This window comes from Hyperolius riggenbachi, chromosome 2 (assembly GCF_040937935.1).
Source record: "Hyperolius riggenbachi isolate aHypRig1 chromosome 2, aHypRig1.pri, whole genome shotgun sequence".
NCBI lineage: Eukaryota > Metazoa > Chordata > Amphibia > Anura > Hyperoliidae > Hyperolius > Hyperolius riggenbachi.
In genome coordinates this window covers 66,903,130-66,923,959 of record NC_090647.1, presented here as the reverse complement: position 1 = coordinate 66,923,959, position 20,830 = coordinate 66,903,130, and the positions used below count along the sequence as shown (strand labels likewise).

The window sequence follows — 20,830 nt, the reverse complement described above, 5'->3', positions numbered from 1 at the left end:
GTCAGTGATGGGCGGGAACAAGTGGGAGTAAACATAGCTGGAGCGAATGGGAGGCTGCGTAAGATGAGGCGGCAAATTTAGGGGCCGGAGGCGGGCTAGTAAGCGCAGCAACGTCACAAGGAATGGCACACGCGTGGAGTGTGGAGTGCGTTATCACGTATGATGAGCCCTGCGTGACGCGCTGTGGTCATGACGCGCATGCGTCCCTAAGGGCAGCATGTTGCGTCGGCCGTGTTAGTTGAGGGAAAAAATACCCTTATAGTGGTGTGTACAACGGAGGGGGCGAGCGCGGTGTTACTAAGAAAAGTTTTTTGCGCCCCTCATAGAGGGCTTAAGTTCCCAGGAGGTAACTGATAAAAGATGTCGGTGTAAGATATTAATATATAAATGGCACTAAAACTCAGGAAATGTATATTCATTCGTGGGCTACTGCCCTCTAGTGGTTAAACAGCATAAGACATATAAGAAGAAGACAGAAGAAAACAATTGTCACAATTGGCTGTGAGTTAGAGGGCATTTTGACAAAAAGCTATATATATTTTTACACGTTTTAGTTGTTCATGACGGAGTAAAAACAGGATGAATATGTTATTAATATAAATAGTCACCTCATAATAAAAAATAGTAAAAATTTCTTAATAATAAGAAATAGTAAAAGTATCAATAAACATATAAACAGAATGTCAGAAACATAAAGGGACATATAATCTTAAAACACATATAGACGTTATTATAAAGGCATTAAGATCCGTATAAAAAAGAGCGAACAAGTTAAAAAGAGAATATTGTTATGACGATTGGATTAGTGGATTTTTTCCAGGATCTCATTGAGACCGTCCGGAACTAGGGTTTTGAGGATTTGAATCCAATACATCTCACGTTTTTTAAAAAACGTGAGATGTATTGGATTCAAATCCTTACTATTTCTTATTATTAAGAAATTTTTACTATTTTTTATTATGAGGTGACTATTTATATTAATAACATATTCATCCTGTTTTTACTCCGTCATGAACAACTAAAACGTGTAAAAATATATATAGCTTTTTGTCAAAATGCCCTCTAACTCACAGCCAATTGTGACAATTGTTTTCTTCTGTCTTTTTCTTATATGTCTTATGCTGTTTAACCACTAGAGGGCAGTAGCCCACGAATGAATATACATTTCCTGAGTTTTAGTGCCATTTATATATTAATTAATATCTTACACCGACATCTTTTATCAGTTACCTCCTGGGAACTTAAGCCCTCTATGAGGGGCGCAAAAAACTTTTCTTAGTAACACCGCGCTCGCCCCCTCCGTTGTACACACCACTATAAGGGTATTTTTTCCCTCAACTAACACGGCCGACGCAACATGCTGCCCTTAGGGACGCATGCGCGTCATGACCACAGCGCGTCACGCAGGGCTCATCATACGTGATGACGCACTCCACACTCCACGCGTGCGCCATTCCTTGTGACGTTGCTGCGCTTACTAGCCCGCCTCCGGCCCCTAAATTTGCCGCCTCATCTTACGCAGCCTCCCATTCGCTCCAGCTATGTTTACTCCCACTTGTTCCCGCCCATCACTGACACTCATTGGATGCACTCCATCCCCATCTACTCTACTTTTCCAAACACGTCCGGCACCGTCCCCACTATTGCCGCCCCCCACACGCCCCTCCCACCAGCCCACCCACAATCAGCTTCCCAGAGAACTATTTAGAAGCCCCACGCAGGCTCCACCGCACAGAGGTGCCAAACATAGAACGGACCTACGCTGGGTAAGTGCTGTCACTTTTTACTTTACTGTATACCTCCTCCCCAATGTCCTTTGCATATACCCCCGTGCCCCCACACCACAGAATCTAAAATCCCCCCTACATCCCCCCCGCTGCACATCACTCCCACTACCATCTACCTGCATAGTATTTTCCATGTGTATAGAATATATAACTTACTCCCCATTCTACCCCTGCTGGCTATGTTTTCCCTGCGCACGAACACACCCACTGTCGTATAATCCATATCCCCAATCAACCCATACAGGCCCTCCCGTCTGACCAATAACTGTCTAATATAACAGATCACCATCTATAGCCACATTATCTATGTTCGTTTCTTTCTTAATATGAATTTGGCAACTTTATTTTGTTTCTTTTTGTGTATATACATATACTATGTTATATACTATACAGCAATATGTCATTATTCATGTGATCTACTCATTGCGTTCGGATACATGTGTATTTCTGGCATTTTAATTGATCATAGCAGTATGTCTCTGTTTACTTGTACAACACTATAGCGTTCTGATTTATGTATACCTCTGTCATTTTTAGTGTGTTACTCCCGTGTTTGAATGCCTGATGAAGCGGGATCTTGCCCGTGAAACGCGTTGCAATATTGGTCGTGGAGTATATGAATAAACTGTCTGTACCACAAGCGACAGTTTCAAGTCCTTTTTTGAGTGGTTGGTCCACCACCGCCACCAAAATATTTTAACCATTTTATTCCACTTTACTCTTTTGGCGCCTCTGTATATCCATTGAGTCAAAATTCTCCACCCTTGGTGGAAGGGTGACCAAACCCTTTTTTTTTTCTTCTTCAGAGAGCGACATCTTAATCCTGAGTGGGGACAGGTCTAATCTCCCCACCTGCCTATACAGTGGTTGCCTTAGCGGTAACCCGTGTTTGTGAGTATAATACTTACCTACCATTTTTCTCCCCCATCTAATCCAATACATACTACACTATATTGGGCTCTCGGTTTTCCTCTTTCAATCTGTCTCATGCTGTGACCAATCTCCGGACAGCAAGGCAAGTCCCACTCGCAGACTCACCGATTCATCAGGCATATGCACAGCAAAGGGTAACAGTGGATAAGGCATATGCACAGCAAAGGGTAGCAGAGGCAGGGATTAGCAGTTAGGAAAGCAAGCAGCGGCGGAAAAACAACTGTTACTGCAAATGTTCATAGGATGCTTTGTGTGAGCAGACAATGATAGCCTTTACAGCCGTGCAGTGCAGTTAGTCCGTGTTTCATTTATTCACAGTTCCATATCCTGCCCGTGTAATCCTCTCCTTGGTCAACAGCAATGCGATGTCCAATTTGGATATCACTGAGCAGCCTGTTAGAGGATGTCTGCGGGACGCCAACCCGCTAGTTTTGCACGTGTCCTCCGTATACAAGGATCTTTTCCACGCGGACACTTCCGCGTTATGGTTTCTCAGCACACTTTGTATTGCTCGGATTGCTGGTCCTCAAGCTCCGTCCACCGACCGGTTTCGCGCATGCTCGCTTCCTCAGGGTGTGTTCTAATCATGACTGACAGGTCGGTTAAATACTCAAAATCAATCCAGCTCCGCCTGCAGGGCGGACTGGGATTGGCTGACTGTAAAGCAGTGATGTGCAGGGCGCCGACCCAGCTTCCAGGGAAAAACTGACATAAATTACGCAACAAGGTCCGCAGGTACATACTTGGCAGATGCTATCCCAATTCTATTGTGAACACATAATCTGCAATGAGTTCCACCATAGGGCAGATGAAGTTCTCAGACGGCCTCCGGATGGGGGAATATTTGAGGTATTTTATATAAGGGCCCCTATCTGCATGTTAATTTATTAAAGGGCCAAGACAGGTTCCAGGCAGGACAGCGCAGCTGGTCACAAACTATCATTATAAAAAGCACTGTAGTCCAAAATCTACATTGTGTCCCATAGGGACCAAGGTGCGAAGCTTAAAGACCCAGCTGCACTCCTTCTGCTTAAGGATTCTGTCAAAATCACCTCTACGGGAAGAGATACTAAGTTTATAGATTCCCTTAACTTTTGAACCAAGTAGGTTACCTCCATGAAAATCTTTATAGTGTTGCGCAAGGGGGGTTGTGTAATCCTCGTCCTTCGCATTACGCATATGCTCACCTATCCTCGCCCTCAAAGGACGTGTTGTCTTGCCAATATAATGCAGACCGCAAGGACAGGTGAGCATATACACAACTCCTTCCGTTGCGCAATTAATGAAGGATTGTATCCCATAGGTTCTCTGGCCAAGGGAATCACTAAAGGATGCAGTTCGATCTACCAGGGGGCACACCTGACAACCCCCACACCTGTACATGCCACTGGGAATGGATTTTCCAAGCCACGTAGTAGTAGTGCTTCTCTTGTATTTTCTTTGAACCAAGTGATTCCTCAGAGACACAGCCCTTTTTGCGGCCAAGTGTGGATATTCACCAACTATGACTTTTATATCCTCTGAGGTTATCAAAACTGGCCAGTGTTTAGTCAAAATTTCTTTTAAAGATTCCCAGTGGCTGCCATAGGGGGTGGGAATCCTAAGGATAGCCCCCTTCTCCCGATCACTAGTCCCCAAGTCTCTCCTCCGTCTAGGGCATAGTAAGTGGCCCCTATCAAGGTCCAGGCTCTTTTAAGAGCCTTTTTGAGAACTTTATGGGGATAGCCTCTCTCCCTGAACCGGAGATACATCTCCTTTGATTCCCTAGAGAAGGTCTCATCAGACCCACAATTCCTTCTCAGGCGCTGGAACTCACCAATGGGAATAGATCTGATTTGGTGTTGAGGATGACAACTCGTGGCGTGTAAGACAGTGTTGCCTGCTGTTGGTTTTCTGTAGCTTGAGGGACCAACTTATCTCCTTGGACATCAATTCTAAGGTCCAAAAAATGTATTCCAACATCGCTCACCTCATAGGTGAGCTTGATGTTGAATGTGTTATTATTAAGATCCTTCAGAAACGATTGGAGTTCCCCCAGGCTGCCTGTCCACACCATCATAATGTCGTCTATATAATCTTATCCACAGGGGGGTATGCTCCTGCCATAGCGGATGTTGGTATACCACCTTACGTTCCCAATAACCTAGATGTAAATTAGCGTAGGCAGGAGCACACGCCGCCCCCATGGATGTACCTCGAGTCTGATGGTAATAAGAACCGTCAAACAAAAAACAGTTAAACCCAAGGATGAATTCCAGCAAACTCAGCCACAAAGTCATTGTGGCAACGGTATCCAGGATATGCATCTCGAAGGAAGAAACGTGTGGCCCCGACCCCCTTCTAATGCGGGATCGAGGTGTACAAAGATTCCACATCGATACCCACGAGGAGGGAGCCGGGGGGCACCACGACCTCCTCAATGGTCCCGAGGACTTCACGTACATAGGAGGGCAGATGGACAACAATGTCCTTCAACTTTAGATCAACGAACTTCCCAACTCTCTCCAAGGGGCCATTAATTGCTGAAATTATGGGGCGACCAGGGGGGTTGACAGAGTTTTTATGTACTTTTGGTAGAATATAAATAGTGGGAATAGTGTATTCAGAGATCACCAGATATTCCCACTCATCTTTTGTCAGTACCCCCTGATCGCGTCCAGAATCCAGTGGGGCACTATACTAGCTATACTGGGGCACTATACCAGCTATACTGGGGCACTATACTAGCTATACTGTAGCACTATACTAGCTAAACTGGGCACTTTACTAGCTATACTGGGGAACTACCTACCCATAATGGGCACTATACTAGCTATACTGGGGCACTATACTAGCTATACTAGGGCACTATACTAGCTATACTGAGGCACTATACTAGCTATACTGGGGCACTATACTAGCTATACTGGGGCACTATACTAGCTATACTGGGGCACTATACTAGCTACACTGGGGCACTATACTAGCTATACTGAGGCACTATACTAGCTATACTGGGGCACTATACTAGCTATACTGGGGCACTATACTAGCTAAACTGGGGCACTATACTAGCTAAACTGGGCACTTTACTAGCTATACTGGGGAACTACCTACCCATAATGGGCACTATACTAGCTATACTGGGCACTATACTAGCTATACTGGGGCACTATACTAGCTATACTGAGCACCATACTAGCTATACTGGGGAACTACCTACCCATACTGGGCACTATACTAGCTATACTGGGCACTTTACTAACTATACTAGGGCACTACCTACCCATACTGGGCACTATACTAGCTATACTGGGCACTATACTAGCTATACTGGGACACACTGGGGGGATCACGAGGCCAGCATTTCCTACCCCCGGCTTATATGAGGGTCAATCATTTTTTCCTGTTTTTTTCAGGTTAAAGTTGGGGGGTCGGCTTATATGCGGGTTGGCTTGCTTGCGAGTATATACGGTAATACAGAGACAGTGCAACTGCAAAAGGCTGCAGTAATCCAGACCACATTAGAACAGGTATAGGAACTTATAGGATAGGAGAAATAAGGCTGAAAATGTTGTTACAGAGCTTTTTAAAGCGGTTTAAAAACCTGACATAAAATTCAATAAAAACATGTTTTCCTACTTTTTATATGCCATACGGTTATCATATTTGCATTTGTGCATAAGTATTATTATTCATTTATAAGTTATAGGTTCCCAAAAGTACAGTTTTTTGCTTTGTGAGCTGACTTTGCATTTTATTAATAACTGGTTTTATTCATTCATTCATTCATTCATTCATTCATTCATTCATTCAGGCAGACAAGCTTTGACTCTCTCTGTGTGTCCACCAGCTTCTGCACAGTCAGAGAATGTGTCACATTCCACACTTGATACATTTAAGTAAACACAAGATTACATTGTTTAACATTTGGATGCAGCTCTGTTGGCAGGGGAGCTTCTAAAGCCTGTGATTAACCCTTTGAATGATGTTCTAGTAAAAAAAAATGCTGGTTGCATAGAATATGCTGTGAATATTCTATTAGAGCAAAGAAGAAATTCTGGGTTTCTGGCTGTAACTTTTCCCTCGCCTGGATGTGTTTCAGGGAAACTGCTGTTCCTTTTGCCTCATGACATATAAGTGTTGAAAAACAGATAAGAGAGCAGGGAGCATTGCTAGACAGAGAAAAATAATACTAACCTGAATCCTGATTTGGGGTCTGATAAACCAGACAGAATTTCTCGTGACCAGTCAGTAAATTGTTCTTGTTCATATTCTTTAAATTGCTCCAGCAAATCTGCAGCTTTCTTATGAAGGGACTGGAAGCCAGATAAGTCAGAGAGAAGGCTCTCTGCAATCTTCATCGAATCTTCCACCTTATTCAGAAACACAAATACAGAAAGGAATGTGGAAGCTGTGAAAACAAGCAGGAGTACATAGAAAGCAGCTAAATGATGTCCCCAGAAGGCTCCTCCCTCGTCAACCCCCTGTATGAGCTTAAAGTGAACCTCCGGACTAAAAATCGACTCAGCAGCACTGAAAAGGCTTGTTGTTTCTTCAACAGTTTCACAGCATCAGAACTTTGTTTCTCTTATACAAGCCTCATTTTTAGCTGCACAGAAGAAAATTGCCCGGGCTTTTTTCCCCTGATGTTGTGCAAAGCATGATGGGATTTCTGATGTTATTGTTCTTGTTCTGATGTTTTGGTGCAATTTTTTTTTTTTTTTACATTTTGAATCTGACATTTGAAGCCTAGCACGTGCAGCTGGGAGGGGTAATCAGGACACAGGACAGTTGGAACTGTGTCTCCTGCTCCTTGTCACCTCCTTTCAACCAAAAAGATGGCTGCCCCTATGACAAAGATGGCAGCCTCCATGAATCACAAATATTTGCCTGTTCTTTTAAAACAAGGTGGGTAAGAGATTATATTACATATCTAGTCTAATTAACATAACTAATGTAACTTAATGACAGTATTTTTGATTAGGCTGAAGTTCCCCTTTAAAGATAAAGGAAACATTAAAGCCTTAAAGAGACTCCGTAACAAAAATTGCATCCTGTTTTTTATCATCCTACAAGTTCCAAAAGCTATTCGAATGTGTTCTGGCTTACTGCAGCACTTTATACTATCACTGTCGCTGTAATAAATCAACTTATCTCTCTCTTGTCAGACTTGTCAGCCTGTGTCTGGAAGGCTGCCAAGTTCTTCAGTGTTGTGGTTCTGCTATGAACTCCCCCTTCCAGGCCCCTCTATGCACACTGCCTGTGTATTATTTAGATTAGGGCAGCTTCTCTCTTCTCTCTTATCTTTTACAAGCTGGATAAATCCTCCTCTGAGCTGGCTGGGCTTTCACATACTGATGAATTACATACGGGCAGAGCTGCTGCACTGCAGGAAGAAACAGCCTGAAACTTCAGTGGAAGATAGCTGCAGGGGGAAAGAAACACACAAATGATCTCTTGAGATTCAAAAGGAAGGGTGTATACAGCCTGCTTGTGTATGGATGTATTTTCTGTCTGTAGACATACTGTACATCAACCTACTTCCTGTTTTGGTGGCCATTTTGTTTGTTTATAAACAAACTTTTTAAAACAGTTTTTAACCACTTTTAATGCGGCGGGGAGCAGCGAAATTGTGGCAGAGGGTAATAGGAGATGTCCCCTAACGCACTGGTATGTTTACTTTTGTGCGATTTTAACAATACAGATTCTCTTTAAAAGGAAAAATCAAAGACGTGCACAGTACGCGTACTATGTACGTTTGCATAGTACATGTACTGCGCAGGACAGCCACAGGGACGGGAGCGTGATCGAGGAAGCTTGCAGCCAGCGCCGTGCAGGCACTCTGGCCGAAAATGAAACTGAGCCACGGCAGGGGACTGGATGATCGGTGAGTGACGGGGCGTGCACAGGACGTCTGCAGGGGGCTCGTGGAAACCCCAGGTAAGTGAATCTTTTTTTTCTGGCTCAGTTAAGGTTAGGTGCCGGTCATGACAGGCTCTGTCTTTTATACTTAAAGTACTCTCTAAGGCTTTAAGGTTTCCTTCATCCTTAAGTTTAGACAGGGGGAAGTGTCACCTAAGGCCCAATTACATCTGATAAGGTAAGGATTTACTGATGAGACCCAGAGACTACCCCCCCAACACACACATTCCCCCCCCCCCCCCGGTTCTGATGCATTAAGACAGAGCTTGTCATGGCACGGTATGTTTGTTTTTTTACTTAAGCTAGTCTGTAAAGGACAACTGAAGAGAGAGATATGGAGGCTGCCATTTTTATTTCCTTTTAAGCAATACTACTGGCTATCCATGTGTTCCTCTGCCTCTAATACTTTTAGCCATAGATCCTGAATAAGCAGATCAGGTGTTTCTGACATCATTGTCAGATCTGACAAGATTTGCTGCTTATTTCTGGTCTTTCAGATACTACTGCAGCTAAATAGACCAGCAGGGCTGCCAGGCAACTGCTATTGTTTAACAGGAAATTAATATGACAACCTGTGGGAAACATTTCAGCAGAAAATAACACAATGTGGGTAACATTTCAGCAGAAAATGACACAATGTGGGCAGCATTTTAGCAGAAAATAACCAAAAAATGGCCATGACACTGCATGGGCGCGGCTAACACAATGATGTAACAGCGAGGCATAAGAAAGCAGTGTTTCCGCTATGATGTGGTGAAACGAGGATTCGCATCATGGGCATTTCTGCAGAAAAATAACGCAATGTGGGCAACATTTCAGCAGAAAATAACGCAATGTGGGCAACATTTCAGCAGAAAATAACGCAATGTGTGCAACATGTCAGCAGAAAATAACGCAATGTGGGCAGCATTTCAGCAGAAAATAACGCAATGTGGGCAACATTTCAGCAGAGAAGAACGCAATGTGGGCAACATTTCAGCAGAAAATAACGCAATGTGGGCTACATTTCTGCAGAAAATAACGCAATGTGGGCAACATTTCAGCAGAAAATAACGCAATGTGTGCAACATGTCAGCAGAAAATAATGCAATGTGGGCAACATTTCAGCAGAAAATAACGCAATGTGGGCAACATTTTAGCTGAATATAACGCAATGTGGGCAACATTTCAACAGAAAATAACGCAATGTGGGCAACATTTCAGCAGAAAATAATGCAATATGGGCAGCATTTTAACAGAAAATAACGCAATGTGGGCAACATTTCAGCAGAAAATAGCGCAATGTGGGCAGCATTTCAGCAGAAAATAACGCAACGTGGGCAACATTTCAGCAGAAAAGAACGCAATGTGGGCAACATTTCAGCAGAGAAGAACGCAATGTGGGCAACATTTCAGCAGAAAAGAACACAATGTGGGCAACATTTCAGCAGAAAATAATGCAATGTGGGCAGCATTTCAGCAGAAAATAATGCAATGTGGGCAGCATTTCAGCAGAAAATAATGCAATGTGGGCAGCATTTCAGCAGAAAATAACGCAATGTGGGCAGCATTTCACTTGCAAAAAAAAAAAAGAAATTACTCACCTGACAGAAGTCTCCACTCCCAGCCGGTCTCTGGCACGCAGCTCCCCGATCTTGCTCCTGCATATCTCCCGTGCTAAATGAAATAGCAGGGCTACGGGACGATGGCGCCCGAAGCCCTGTACTGGAGACACAAATAGTCTCCAGTACAGGGCCTGTACTGGAGACACAAATAGTCTCCAGTACAGGGCTTCGGGCGCCATCTTCCCGTAGCCCTGTTCTGCCTGCCGGAAGACTATGCAGGCTATTAGACGCCGCGGCCAGTTGCAATCGGATGGTGGCCAGAGTCTCGAGGCCGGGACGTCCCGCGGCTAAAAGCGGGACGTTTCCCGGGACATCCACCAGCCTGGGACAGGGGACCCCGAATCCGGGACGTGTCCCGGCTAAAACGGGACGTCTGGTCCCCGTAATTTAAAGCAGGGGTGTCAAACTCAAATACAAAGTGTGCCAAAATTGTACACTGGGACCTAGTCGCGGACCAACCTCAATATCTACTGGCCACCTTCCTCCCTCATAAAGTTCCCAGGTATCTAAGGGCCCCCCCTCCAACCCCTATGCAGTTACGTGGTATCTAATGGCTCTTCTCCCTCCCCTATACAGTTCCCTGGTGTCTAGTGCTTTCCCTCTACCCCTCCATATGGCTTCCTGGTGTTTTAGGGCTTCACCTCCAATATAGCTTCTCTGGCGGTCTAGAGTGGGCCAAATATAAAGCAAAATGGGGAAACCTCTTGAGGCATACGAGAGGTATCGGTTCTGGTAGACTTGGGCGCAGGGTACAGCCAGTATATGGCTGATCCTGCTGCCGCACAAGTCCAGGCCCTGTGAAATACTATTCCCTCCCCCAGGCCGCCATGGATGGTGGGGAATGAAATAATTCAGCTTCCAGCAATTGCTGGAAACCGAATTATTGTGTTTTAAAAGTAACTTCAGCTCCGTCTTTTGATGGCGCTGAAGTTACTCCCTGTGCCTACTATAGCCGTAATTCCCATTTCGGCCTATGGTGGTGCCGGCTGCGCTCAAGTCTCCTGCGTTGGATTAAGAGTGTTCGCTCGAGGGCCAAATTTAATGGCTTCGAGGGTCAGATTTGGCCCTCGGGCCGGAGTTTGACATGTATGGATGTAGGAATCAAAGCTTCCAGTCATTTACCAAAATGCTCATTGGCCAGAATATTTCCCCTTTCTACACAGACCCAAAAGATCAAGCCTATCAAAGGCCAGTTGCAGGTAAAGAAGAAAAAACTGTGTTCCAGAGCAAACTTTCCCCCTGTATGGGGATCTGTGATATTTACTTAATAAAGACAAGAATCTTACCTTTAATTGGAGTTGGCGTACCCACACAATGTTATTTACAACCTCTGGGAGGTTCTTGCCAGATAGAGGACCACTGGAATCTCCAGGAGAGCCATGGCAACGGGATTCAAAGTCTGTCTGTATGTCTGAAAGAGCCAATCATGAAGGAGATACCATGATTACACTATAGTGTTTTTAAATACAGCACTATTGTCTGTACCAGCATGTAGTAATTCAAACAGCTAAACAACTACAACTGCAGTGCACCAATGTGAACTGTTTAACGTGCCAGTAATTACACCCATGTGCACGCGTGGCGGTGTGCACGGCTTATGCGGCAAGAGCCTAGCGCCCGTTTTTAAACGAGCCTTAGGCCTAGTTTTAAAATATTTCTAAATTTTTAAACCAATGCACGGCTATGGAACAGTCACCATTGTGTGCTAATTATGTGGAGCAGTGCGATTCTTAGAATATGCAGCATGCTGCACAGCATCTCGCATGGCTGCATCCGCGTCTCCTATGGGCGGCCGCATCAGGAGATGCAGAAGTGATGCAAATGGATACGGAAGTGACGTGATGGGATGCAATGCAGTAGTCGCTTTGCGTCCCATCTCCTAGTGGAAAAGGGCCCAAAGCCTGATCTCGCGTACACTCACAGTCCAGTGGAAAGGCAGGTAAGTAAGCTGCAAAGTGGAAAATAGATGGGTCATCTGACTGGATGGGCTGCATGGCTGAGGTGTGTGAATCCCTGCACTGGCTGGACACAACCGTAAACCCCCTGGCAAGATAAACTGTTCAAAAAAACAAGATATCTGACTTTTTTCATTTATGGTACTTTTTCCCTTTTAATTTAGTATGCAAGAAGGTTTTTCTAAACAATCCTTTTCCTATGCTGCCATCTGGTGGCGATACAGACGATGTAATGTTTTGTAAAAGGGATTTTAAATTACATACTGCATCTTCGTGCTGCTAAAGAGCAGCAGTACCTAAATAAATAGATCCACCTTTAGGTTGCCTTCACACTTACCTCTGCAATTTCCAGCAACGGTTTTTCGTATTTTCGTTTTTTCCATGCACAGCAGTTAATTTACATGACGTATGTAATTAACGTCACATTTGCATGAAAACTTTGGCATTTAAAATGCGAAAATTTAAATTTAAATTGCCTTGCATTGTATGCGAATTACACACCCAGTATGGAAAAAAAAAAGCATACATACTGGCCACTTTTTGTTTTTTGTTTTTTTAAATTTTAATGCGAAAATTCGGACAACAACGCAAGTCAAATGCGATACCATTGACTTGCATTACATGTGAGCGAACACAAAGTTCAAAAACCTGAAATAACTCCTGAATTCTGTCATTTGTAAAAGGGGCCTTAGGAGAGGCTTTTTATAGTAACACACCATTGAAATTCACCTGCCTAAAGCCACATACATGACAGACTTTCAGTTCCCAAAACAATCATAAGTGATTATCTTAGATCACAGTCCAGTGAGACAAAGGTGCCTGACACCGGAGGCATCCTCTTCAGCTGTCTGCTGAGTTGGTGTACTATTTAGCCAACCACCATTATAGAACCACCTGCAGCTGATGATGGGATGACTCCTTCTCGCCCTTCCTTCCTTACAATGAAACAGTCTGCTCGGCCCAGAGACATCTGTACACAGACTTTACACAAATTACCGCTAATCAGTACCATGACAGACTGAACAAACCCTTGATTACCTTTGATATAGTCCAAGAGTCTTGCCAGCAGAGTTTCTCTCTCTGATATGAGCTGTTTCCTAACATTCGGCCTCTTCACCAGTTCTTTGTGTTTCTGAAAAGCTTGTAGGAGCTCGATATAAAAAGAAAAAAAACATATAGCAAAAAACTAAAAAAGCTGTAATGTATACAACGACCTCCAAGTACTGTATGCAAAGCTGAAAAATGTATCAGTATATCGTTTTTAATTGCAGGCTATGTACAAAATGCAGATATAATAATGGTCTACCTCAAAAATATTGGTCGCAGAGTATTAGACCATGAGCTCTTCTGAACGACATTCAGCGACATGACTATGTACTCTGTAACATGCTGAAGAGCTCAGTGCTACTTTAAATGCATAATAATAAAGTGTGGAACATGTACAATATTTAAAGAAAACCTGAACTGAAAATTAAAAGTCAAAATAAACATACACAAGTCATACTTACCTCCTGTGTAGTCTACTCCTCGATCTCTTTTTCCTCTTCTGCATCCTGTTTGTCCACTGTGATCAATGGCATTCTCCGTCCTCCATTTTGAAAATGGCCATTACACAACAGCTTTTTGGTCAGCACACAGTTAAACTGTAACATAGCCCACTTGAGCCATAGGGAAACTTGGACACATCAGTTCTCCTCTCAGCTGTAACTGACAGCAACTGATATATAACTGACAGCAACTGATATATTTCATTTCTGACAAAAGGTTGTCAGAACTCGAAGGGATCATGGTCAGAAGAAAATGGTGAGCTTCTGAGAGGAACTGATGGCAAGGTAACTAGGTAATGTTCATTTGAAGTTACCTCATGTGTTTATTTTAAATAATTTTACTCAGTACAGGTTCCCTTTAAGTAGAATTAAACATTCCAAATGAAACTGATATCTTGGTAGTTAAAGGGAACCTTAACTGGCGGGGAAAAAAAATTCACTTACCTGGGGGCTTTCCCAAGCCTCCTGCAGCCGTCCTGTGCCCGCGCCGGTCCTTCGGTGCCCTCCGGTCTCCCTCCGCCGCTAAGTTTCGTTTTCGGACGACTGCCAGTCGTCCTCGGGCAAAGCGTCCTCTTCTTCCGCATTCCCCGTCGCAAAGAGCCGTAAAGTGCGTCCGCATGATGCCAAACGCACCCGAGGACAACTGGCAGTCGTCCGAAAACGAAACTTAGCGGCGGAGGGAGACCGGAGGGCACCGAAGGACTGGCGCAGGCACAGGACGGCTGCAGGAGGCTTGGGAAAGCCCCCAGGTAAGTGAATTTTTTTTTCCTCGCCAGTTAAGTTTCCCTTTAAAGGGACTCCGAGCAGTGCAGAAACTATGGAAAGATGCATATCATTTTAAAGCTCTCTTTCTCCTCTTTACAATGATATATAAACCGCCGCCGTACGCCTTCTAGTTTTCGCTATTTTCGCGATTGAAGTTGCAGCGGCCGAGATTTCAATCGCGAAAATAAAGAAAACTAAAAGGCGTAGAGCGACGATTTAGGTGTCGCCAGAAAGAGGAGAAAGAGAGCTTTAAAATGATATCCATCTTTCCATAGTTACTTGTATTACACAGGACGACACTTTCCCCAGTGTCAGCAGCTCCATTCAGCAGAAAAAGTCGGCCTGTGTAATACAATGTAACTATGGAAAGATGGATATCATTTTAAAGCTCTCTTTCTGGCGACACCTAAATCGTCGCTCTACGCCTTTTAGTTTTCTTTATTTTCGCGATTGAAATCACGGGCGCGGCAATTTCAATCGCGAAAATAGCGAAAACTAAAAGGCGTAGGGCAGCGGTTTATATATCATTGGAAAGAGGAGAAAGAGAGCTTTAAAATGATAGGCATCTTTCCATAGTTTCTGCACTGCTCGGAGTCCCTTTAATACCGGTACTCCACTACAGCAGACTAAATAATAAAAAAATCATTCACAAGTTTTTGCAGTAGGAAAACCTCTTTACAGGATTTGCTCATATGGCCTCGATTCATCATTCTCTTTGAGATAACTTTTTCCAGTTTGTTAAATTACCGAATTGGAAGTTTAGCGATTTCTAGTTGTATTCATCAAGGTTTTTCCTCATTCGGTGTGAATTCGATAACAATTCGGTAAACATTCGGTAACGTGTCGATATTTCCATTTTACAGTGGTACTTTAACACAAGGCCATAAAATTCCCATGGAATTGTGGGTAAAAGGCAGTCCTTTGAACACTACGTAGCAACATTCTGAATAGGGCTTAACACCTGGACCAGGATTCTGAAAGTGGTTGGGACAATCCCACAATTTGATAGGAGCCTTTTCTAAAAAATTATAGTGCAGCTAGCAAATTAGTTAACCCTGACACTGCCTGTGTTCTCTTACAAGATGATTCAAGAGAAATGCAGATGTCGTGTTATAGCAAATAAATCTATTCTCTTACAAATTTATATGGTTGCAGACCTTATTCTTGCCCTTCTGCGCCTTTGAATCACTCTCAGCTGATACATAACCACTTCAAATGGCTCCATCTTCTCTGTCAGCAATGATTTGACAGGAATAACGACAGAGCAGTGAAGGAGATAACTAATCCTAAATGTAACGCTAAACCACGCCCACTTTCTTTTTCATGAATTGCACTTTATTCCGTTTTAGCGAATCGTTACCGAATGTTCGCTAACAGCTGTAGATAACTTTGATGAATCCTGAAATGAAGTTAACAAATTCGGTATTTTACCAAACTGTTGTTAACAAATTTGCTAAGTGTTGATGAATCGAGGCCATATATTGTCAGCAGCTGAAAATAAAGCATGGATTGGAAGATGCTTAAATGGGATGAAGCTCAGATTTCATGTATGGCATAAAGCATTACACACAGCATAAGACATAGGGGAAAAAAGGTACAAACTGGTTTGAAGCTACTAGAAGGGGTAACAAATTGAGGACCACAGGTTTATACCTCCCCTAGTGACCAGGCCATTTTTTTACAATTCAGGGCTCTGCAGCTTTAACAGTTTATTGCGGGGCCATACAAATTACCATCCAAATTAATCTTACCTCCTTTTCTTATCACTAATAGAGCTTCCTTGTGGCTGATGCCTATGAGAGGGATTAGATTGTAAGCCACTCCTGGGGACAGCTAAGTGACAATGCTGTCCCCTGCACAGTGATGTGGTAGATCACAGCGCTGTACACATTTACACATTTATTTCAGTTTTTGTCCTTTGAAACAGCCTGCCAGCTGGGATTGCGGGCTGGCAGGCTGATCATAGAGCCCCGCTGTGTTTGTTTACGGAAGCTTGAGCGAGCTCCCTGCTAATATCCCGCATCGCAAGATCACTTGGCGGTGCATGAGTGAGAAACAAGGAAGACACTCTGCATTAGGTGGTCGCAGAGTGGTTAATACTCTACCTCCACTTCACTTACAAGCTAATTGATAGGATTGCCCTTGGGGGATGGGGGTAGGGCAGATAACGTGCTCTACTTTATTAGCATATAAAACAATCTGATAATTTGTCCTGCATCCAGAATGTATTTTTGAGTAAAAACACAATTTTGAGATTCATACCACTTTAAGGTGGCCACACACTATTGTTCAATAGATTAGATTGTTCAACAGCTTTGACATTAGATATGATATACATTTTACATTTTATAAAAAAATCTCTTGAAACCATGCCATTTGTTTGATACTGAGGTTGATATAAGACAATCTCTTGCTCTAATAGTGAAGAGTAGCAAAACTGGAAGTTATCAATCGTTCACCTGAATAACCAGAAATCTTAAGCCTACCATTCACATGCAGACTTTGTTCTGATGTGCCCAAAAAATAGATCTCATAGGATATGACCAACTTTAGAGGAAGAATCGATTATTTATGATGCTATAGTGAGATTACTTCGTAACAGCCACATTGCAGAAACCCCAGTGACTACAACAGGTATGTTCAGCAATACCTTTATTAACAATGTCATTTTATTGTAGACACAGTTTCCACTGTGACGCACTGTGGACTGCTCTATTCATTAGACTTTATTTCAGCTGTAGGAATAGTGCTCCAGAATCTGATGCTGAACTACGGTACTCAGTGCAAGTCAAGCTCCGACATATGTAGCAAGTTTTGCATGATTTTAGACACAGATTATCCATTTATCCCTTAGAAATTCACTTTGGGGAGAATCCAAGGAGAATATTGTGATTTTTTTTCCATCAGATGATTAAGTTTTTGGTGTCTGAATGGCTTTGTGATTCCCACATGAAGAGAAATCAACTGTTAGACACGGGGACGGATTAACCATAAGGCACTCTAGACACATGCAGAGTCCTAAAGAGAGTGTAAATGAGAGATTACTCACCCAGCTCACAGCATTCCACTGATGACATCTACCTTCAGACAGGGAACTCTAGCTACTTAAAGGGTACCAGAGATGTACCCTAGCTGAAAAAATGAAAAAGAAGTTATACATACCTGGGGCTTCCTCCAGCCCCATACGCGCTGATCGATCCCACGCCGCGATCCACCGCTGCCCGCATCTAGGTGAACCGGCTCCCGTCAGTGACGTCATCGGAGCCGCGCTACGCAGGAGAAATGCGCCCTCTACGTATCTCTCCATACATTGCTGCAGAGATACGCAAAGAGTGCACTTCTGCTACGCTTAGACTGGCTCCGACTGACGGAACAGCGGGGAGCCGGATCTCGCAGCTGCGGACAGAGGAGGACGGCGGTGTGGGATCGATCAGCGCATATGGGGCTGGAGGAAGACCCAGGTATGTATAAAATCCTTATTTTTTTCAGCTCTGGTTCCCTTTAATACTGAGGTTCCTCTAGCTACTTAATACTTGGGGGCACATCTAGCTACTTATTATTGAGGGTACTTCTGGCTAACTAATACTAAGGGGCACCTGAAGCTACCTATGAAAGGGTAATAAAGGAGAAGTGACCACTGGGCAAGCCAGCACACTTGCGGTGCTGTTTAGTGGGGGTTTGTAGGCTCATAGAGGACAAATTCTAAGGTGCCTGGACATCTGTGCCTATAGGCTGCTCCTGTAAGGTAAATCCGGGCCTGGTTAGACATCATGGCAACAAATGAAGGCACTAGAACTACATAACCAAGAACAGTCCATCAAACATCTGCAAATCAGTCTCCTGATCAAAGAAAGTCGCTCTCTAGGATTTACTTACAAAAGATTTCCACAGAATAAACTGATCAGGCCACAATATTGATTTCTCTGTGTGAAGTGGAGAGAATTACTGCCTGTATCCATTCGACTCCTTACAATGCCACATGATCAGTTTATTCTGCACAAATGTTGTTTTCAAGAAGAAGTCATGGAGATGCTTGTGATGGACTGGATAATAAGATATATTTGCAGATCTCCAATTGCTGTTCACTATCTTGTCTCAGTTCTGTTTCCTGCTTCTTTTTCGACTTAAAGCGGAAGCAGAATTAAGACAAGATTGTGACGAGCCAAATCAGAGACATAAAAATCAGTCATCTGATCTAATTGAGCTCTGTGAGTTCCCAAATATCACAAATTAGTTCTACACAGATGCCTGCAGTACCAGAGTGATGCTGTCCCAACCCCCAAACCCGGAACTCAACTGAAGACTGAGCTATGGGCTGTTCCAATAAGTTAGTTGTGATTAAATCTCTATAGCAGGGGTGTCAAACTCAAATAAAAAGTAAGCCGAAATTGAACACTGGGACCAAATCTAGGGCCAACCTCAATATCTAGTGGCCATCTCCCTCCCTTATAAAGTTCCCTGGTATCTAATGCTCCCCCCCCCCCCCATCCTATACAGTTGCCCGGTGTCAAGTGGGCCTCCTCCCTTCCCTATACAGTTCCCTGGCATCTAGTAGCTTCCTCCCTCCCCTATACAGTTCCCTGGTGTCTAGTGACCCACTTCCCTATCCTTTACAGTTCCCTAGTGCGTAGTGCTTTCCCCCTTCCTCCCCTATATGGGTTTCCTGGTGATCTAGGGCTTCACCCCCTCAATAGCTTTTCTTGAGTCTAGAGTCAGCCAAACATAATGCAAACTGGAAACCACTTGCAGGCCAAATGTGATGGCCCTGAGGGTAAGACTTTGTCCCGTGGGACAGAGTTTGGCATGCATGCTCTATAGGGATACATGAAGCAACAGTAGCTACAAGTTTGCTCGGCTTATAGCACTTCTCTCTCTGCCAGTCTCATGCCAGGGTAAAAGAGACTCTCCACTCTGGTGCCTGCAAGGCCAATGTGGCAATCCTGTGTCATCCCCTCCAGAAGCAAGCAATGTGATAGGTCACTTTCCTGCACACATAATCACCTGCTGTGGACTGTCATGAATCTCAGAAAAGTAGGATTTTAGTTTTCTTGCTATTTTCTCCTCTGCGGGTTCAATTATTCTCTCGTACTGGGAAACAGCGGCTCTCCAGAGAGGCTGGAAGGAGAATAAATACTAGAATCAGATTCGGGTACACAATCAGCAGAACCCGACCTATCGGGAGCCTTGTCCTACCTCTGTGTATGGGTTGTAGTGCACCGGATTCAGTCCAGAGAAAGGTTCAAACACTTTGCCATGGCGCTGTGTGTGATCTTCGCTGGAGGGGAGGAAATAGGCCAGCTTCTCATGCATCATCCTAATAGTGAACACCTAGAAGAGGCAATAGTGAATCTCCATAATAAAAGAACACATTCCATAATGTAAAGAACACATCTATAATGCATGCAGTGCACTCTGAACATAATGCTAATTCACTCAGCTGAGTAGGCCATACTGATTACATTTGTTCAGACTGCGTATATATGCAAGGCCTCTAGTCAGTTCATGGCTGACGTCAGTTTGCGTTCAAAGGGCAGTGTTATAAGGGTGAAGCAATCGAATTGAATTTACCACAATTTAACAACAATTCGACATCACACCAGGGTAATTTCCACTCAGCCCCCTCCTGTAGCGTTACCAGCCCCTCCCTTTAGTTTGTGAGCCTTTGGCCGCGCCCTCCCTCCTTGTGTACCTGTGCACTCTGCTCACAGAGTAACTTCAAACTGAATTACTGAGACTATTACTTCAGTGTAGAATCTGGCATTGTGTACCTTATTGCTTATTGTCTGTTGTGTGTAGACTGTCACCCCTATTATCAAAGCGAAGTCCCTACAGTAACAATTTAACGTATATACTTGAATACAAGTCGATCTCGTTTATAAGTCGACTCCAATAGTCAATCCTCTTAAGCTGGAATATTTAATTGACTCAAGTATAAGGGCTCATTCACACCAATGCATTTCTATCCGCTTCTGTGCGCTTTTTTCAGCAACATGTATCTGTTTAACATTATGTGCTGAAAAAAAGCGGACAGAAGCGCACGAAGTCTACTCGGCAAAGTTGGCTGAACTTGGGGCCCAGGAGGCGTTAATGACTGCATTGCATACAGTTTTGCAGCCATTAACCCTTCCTGTCCCTTAAGCGCAGCCAATACCTCTTCCAGGCCTCCATGTGCAGCAATTCTTCACCCCCCTTCCTGCAGCCTAGTATCTTTCCTTCACCCCTTTCCTTGAAAATTGTTGTGGTCAGGATTTCCTTTCCTCAAAGCATCACTTACCACAGGGTAAATTGCTGCAAATGGGAATGTGTGTACTAATAGTGGCATTACTCAGTGTGCT

At 43.8% G+C, this 20,830-nt stretch overlaps 1 protein-coding gene across 2 annotated transcripts in view; it reads right to left on the bottom strand.

Moving 5' to 3' along the window:
* DYNC2H1 (dynein cytoplasmic 2 heavy chain 1) overlaps window positions 1-20,830 on the bottom strand; it is a 508,393-nt gene that overhangs the window by 445,330 nt on the left and 42,233 nt on the right. For both annotated transcript variants that reach the window (XM_068266870.1, XM_068266871.1), the window contains exons 7-11: window positions 19,689-19,823; window positions 19,497-19,610; window positions 13,222-13,333; window positions 11,515-11,639; window positions 6,900-7,075 (exon numbers count right to left, since the gene is read on the bottom strand). In XM_068266870.1, the coding sequence (XP_068122971.1) occupies window positions 6,900-7,075; window positions 11,515-11,639; window positions 13,222-13,333; window positions 19,497-19,610; window positions 19,689-19,823 (662 nt within the window). The remainder of the gene's footprint in view (window positions 1-6,899; window positions 7,076-11,514; window positions 11,640-13,221; window positions 13,334-19,496; window positions 19,611-19,688; window positions 19,824-20,830) is intronic.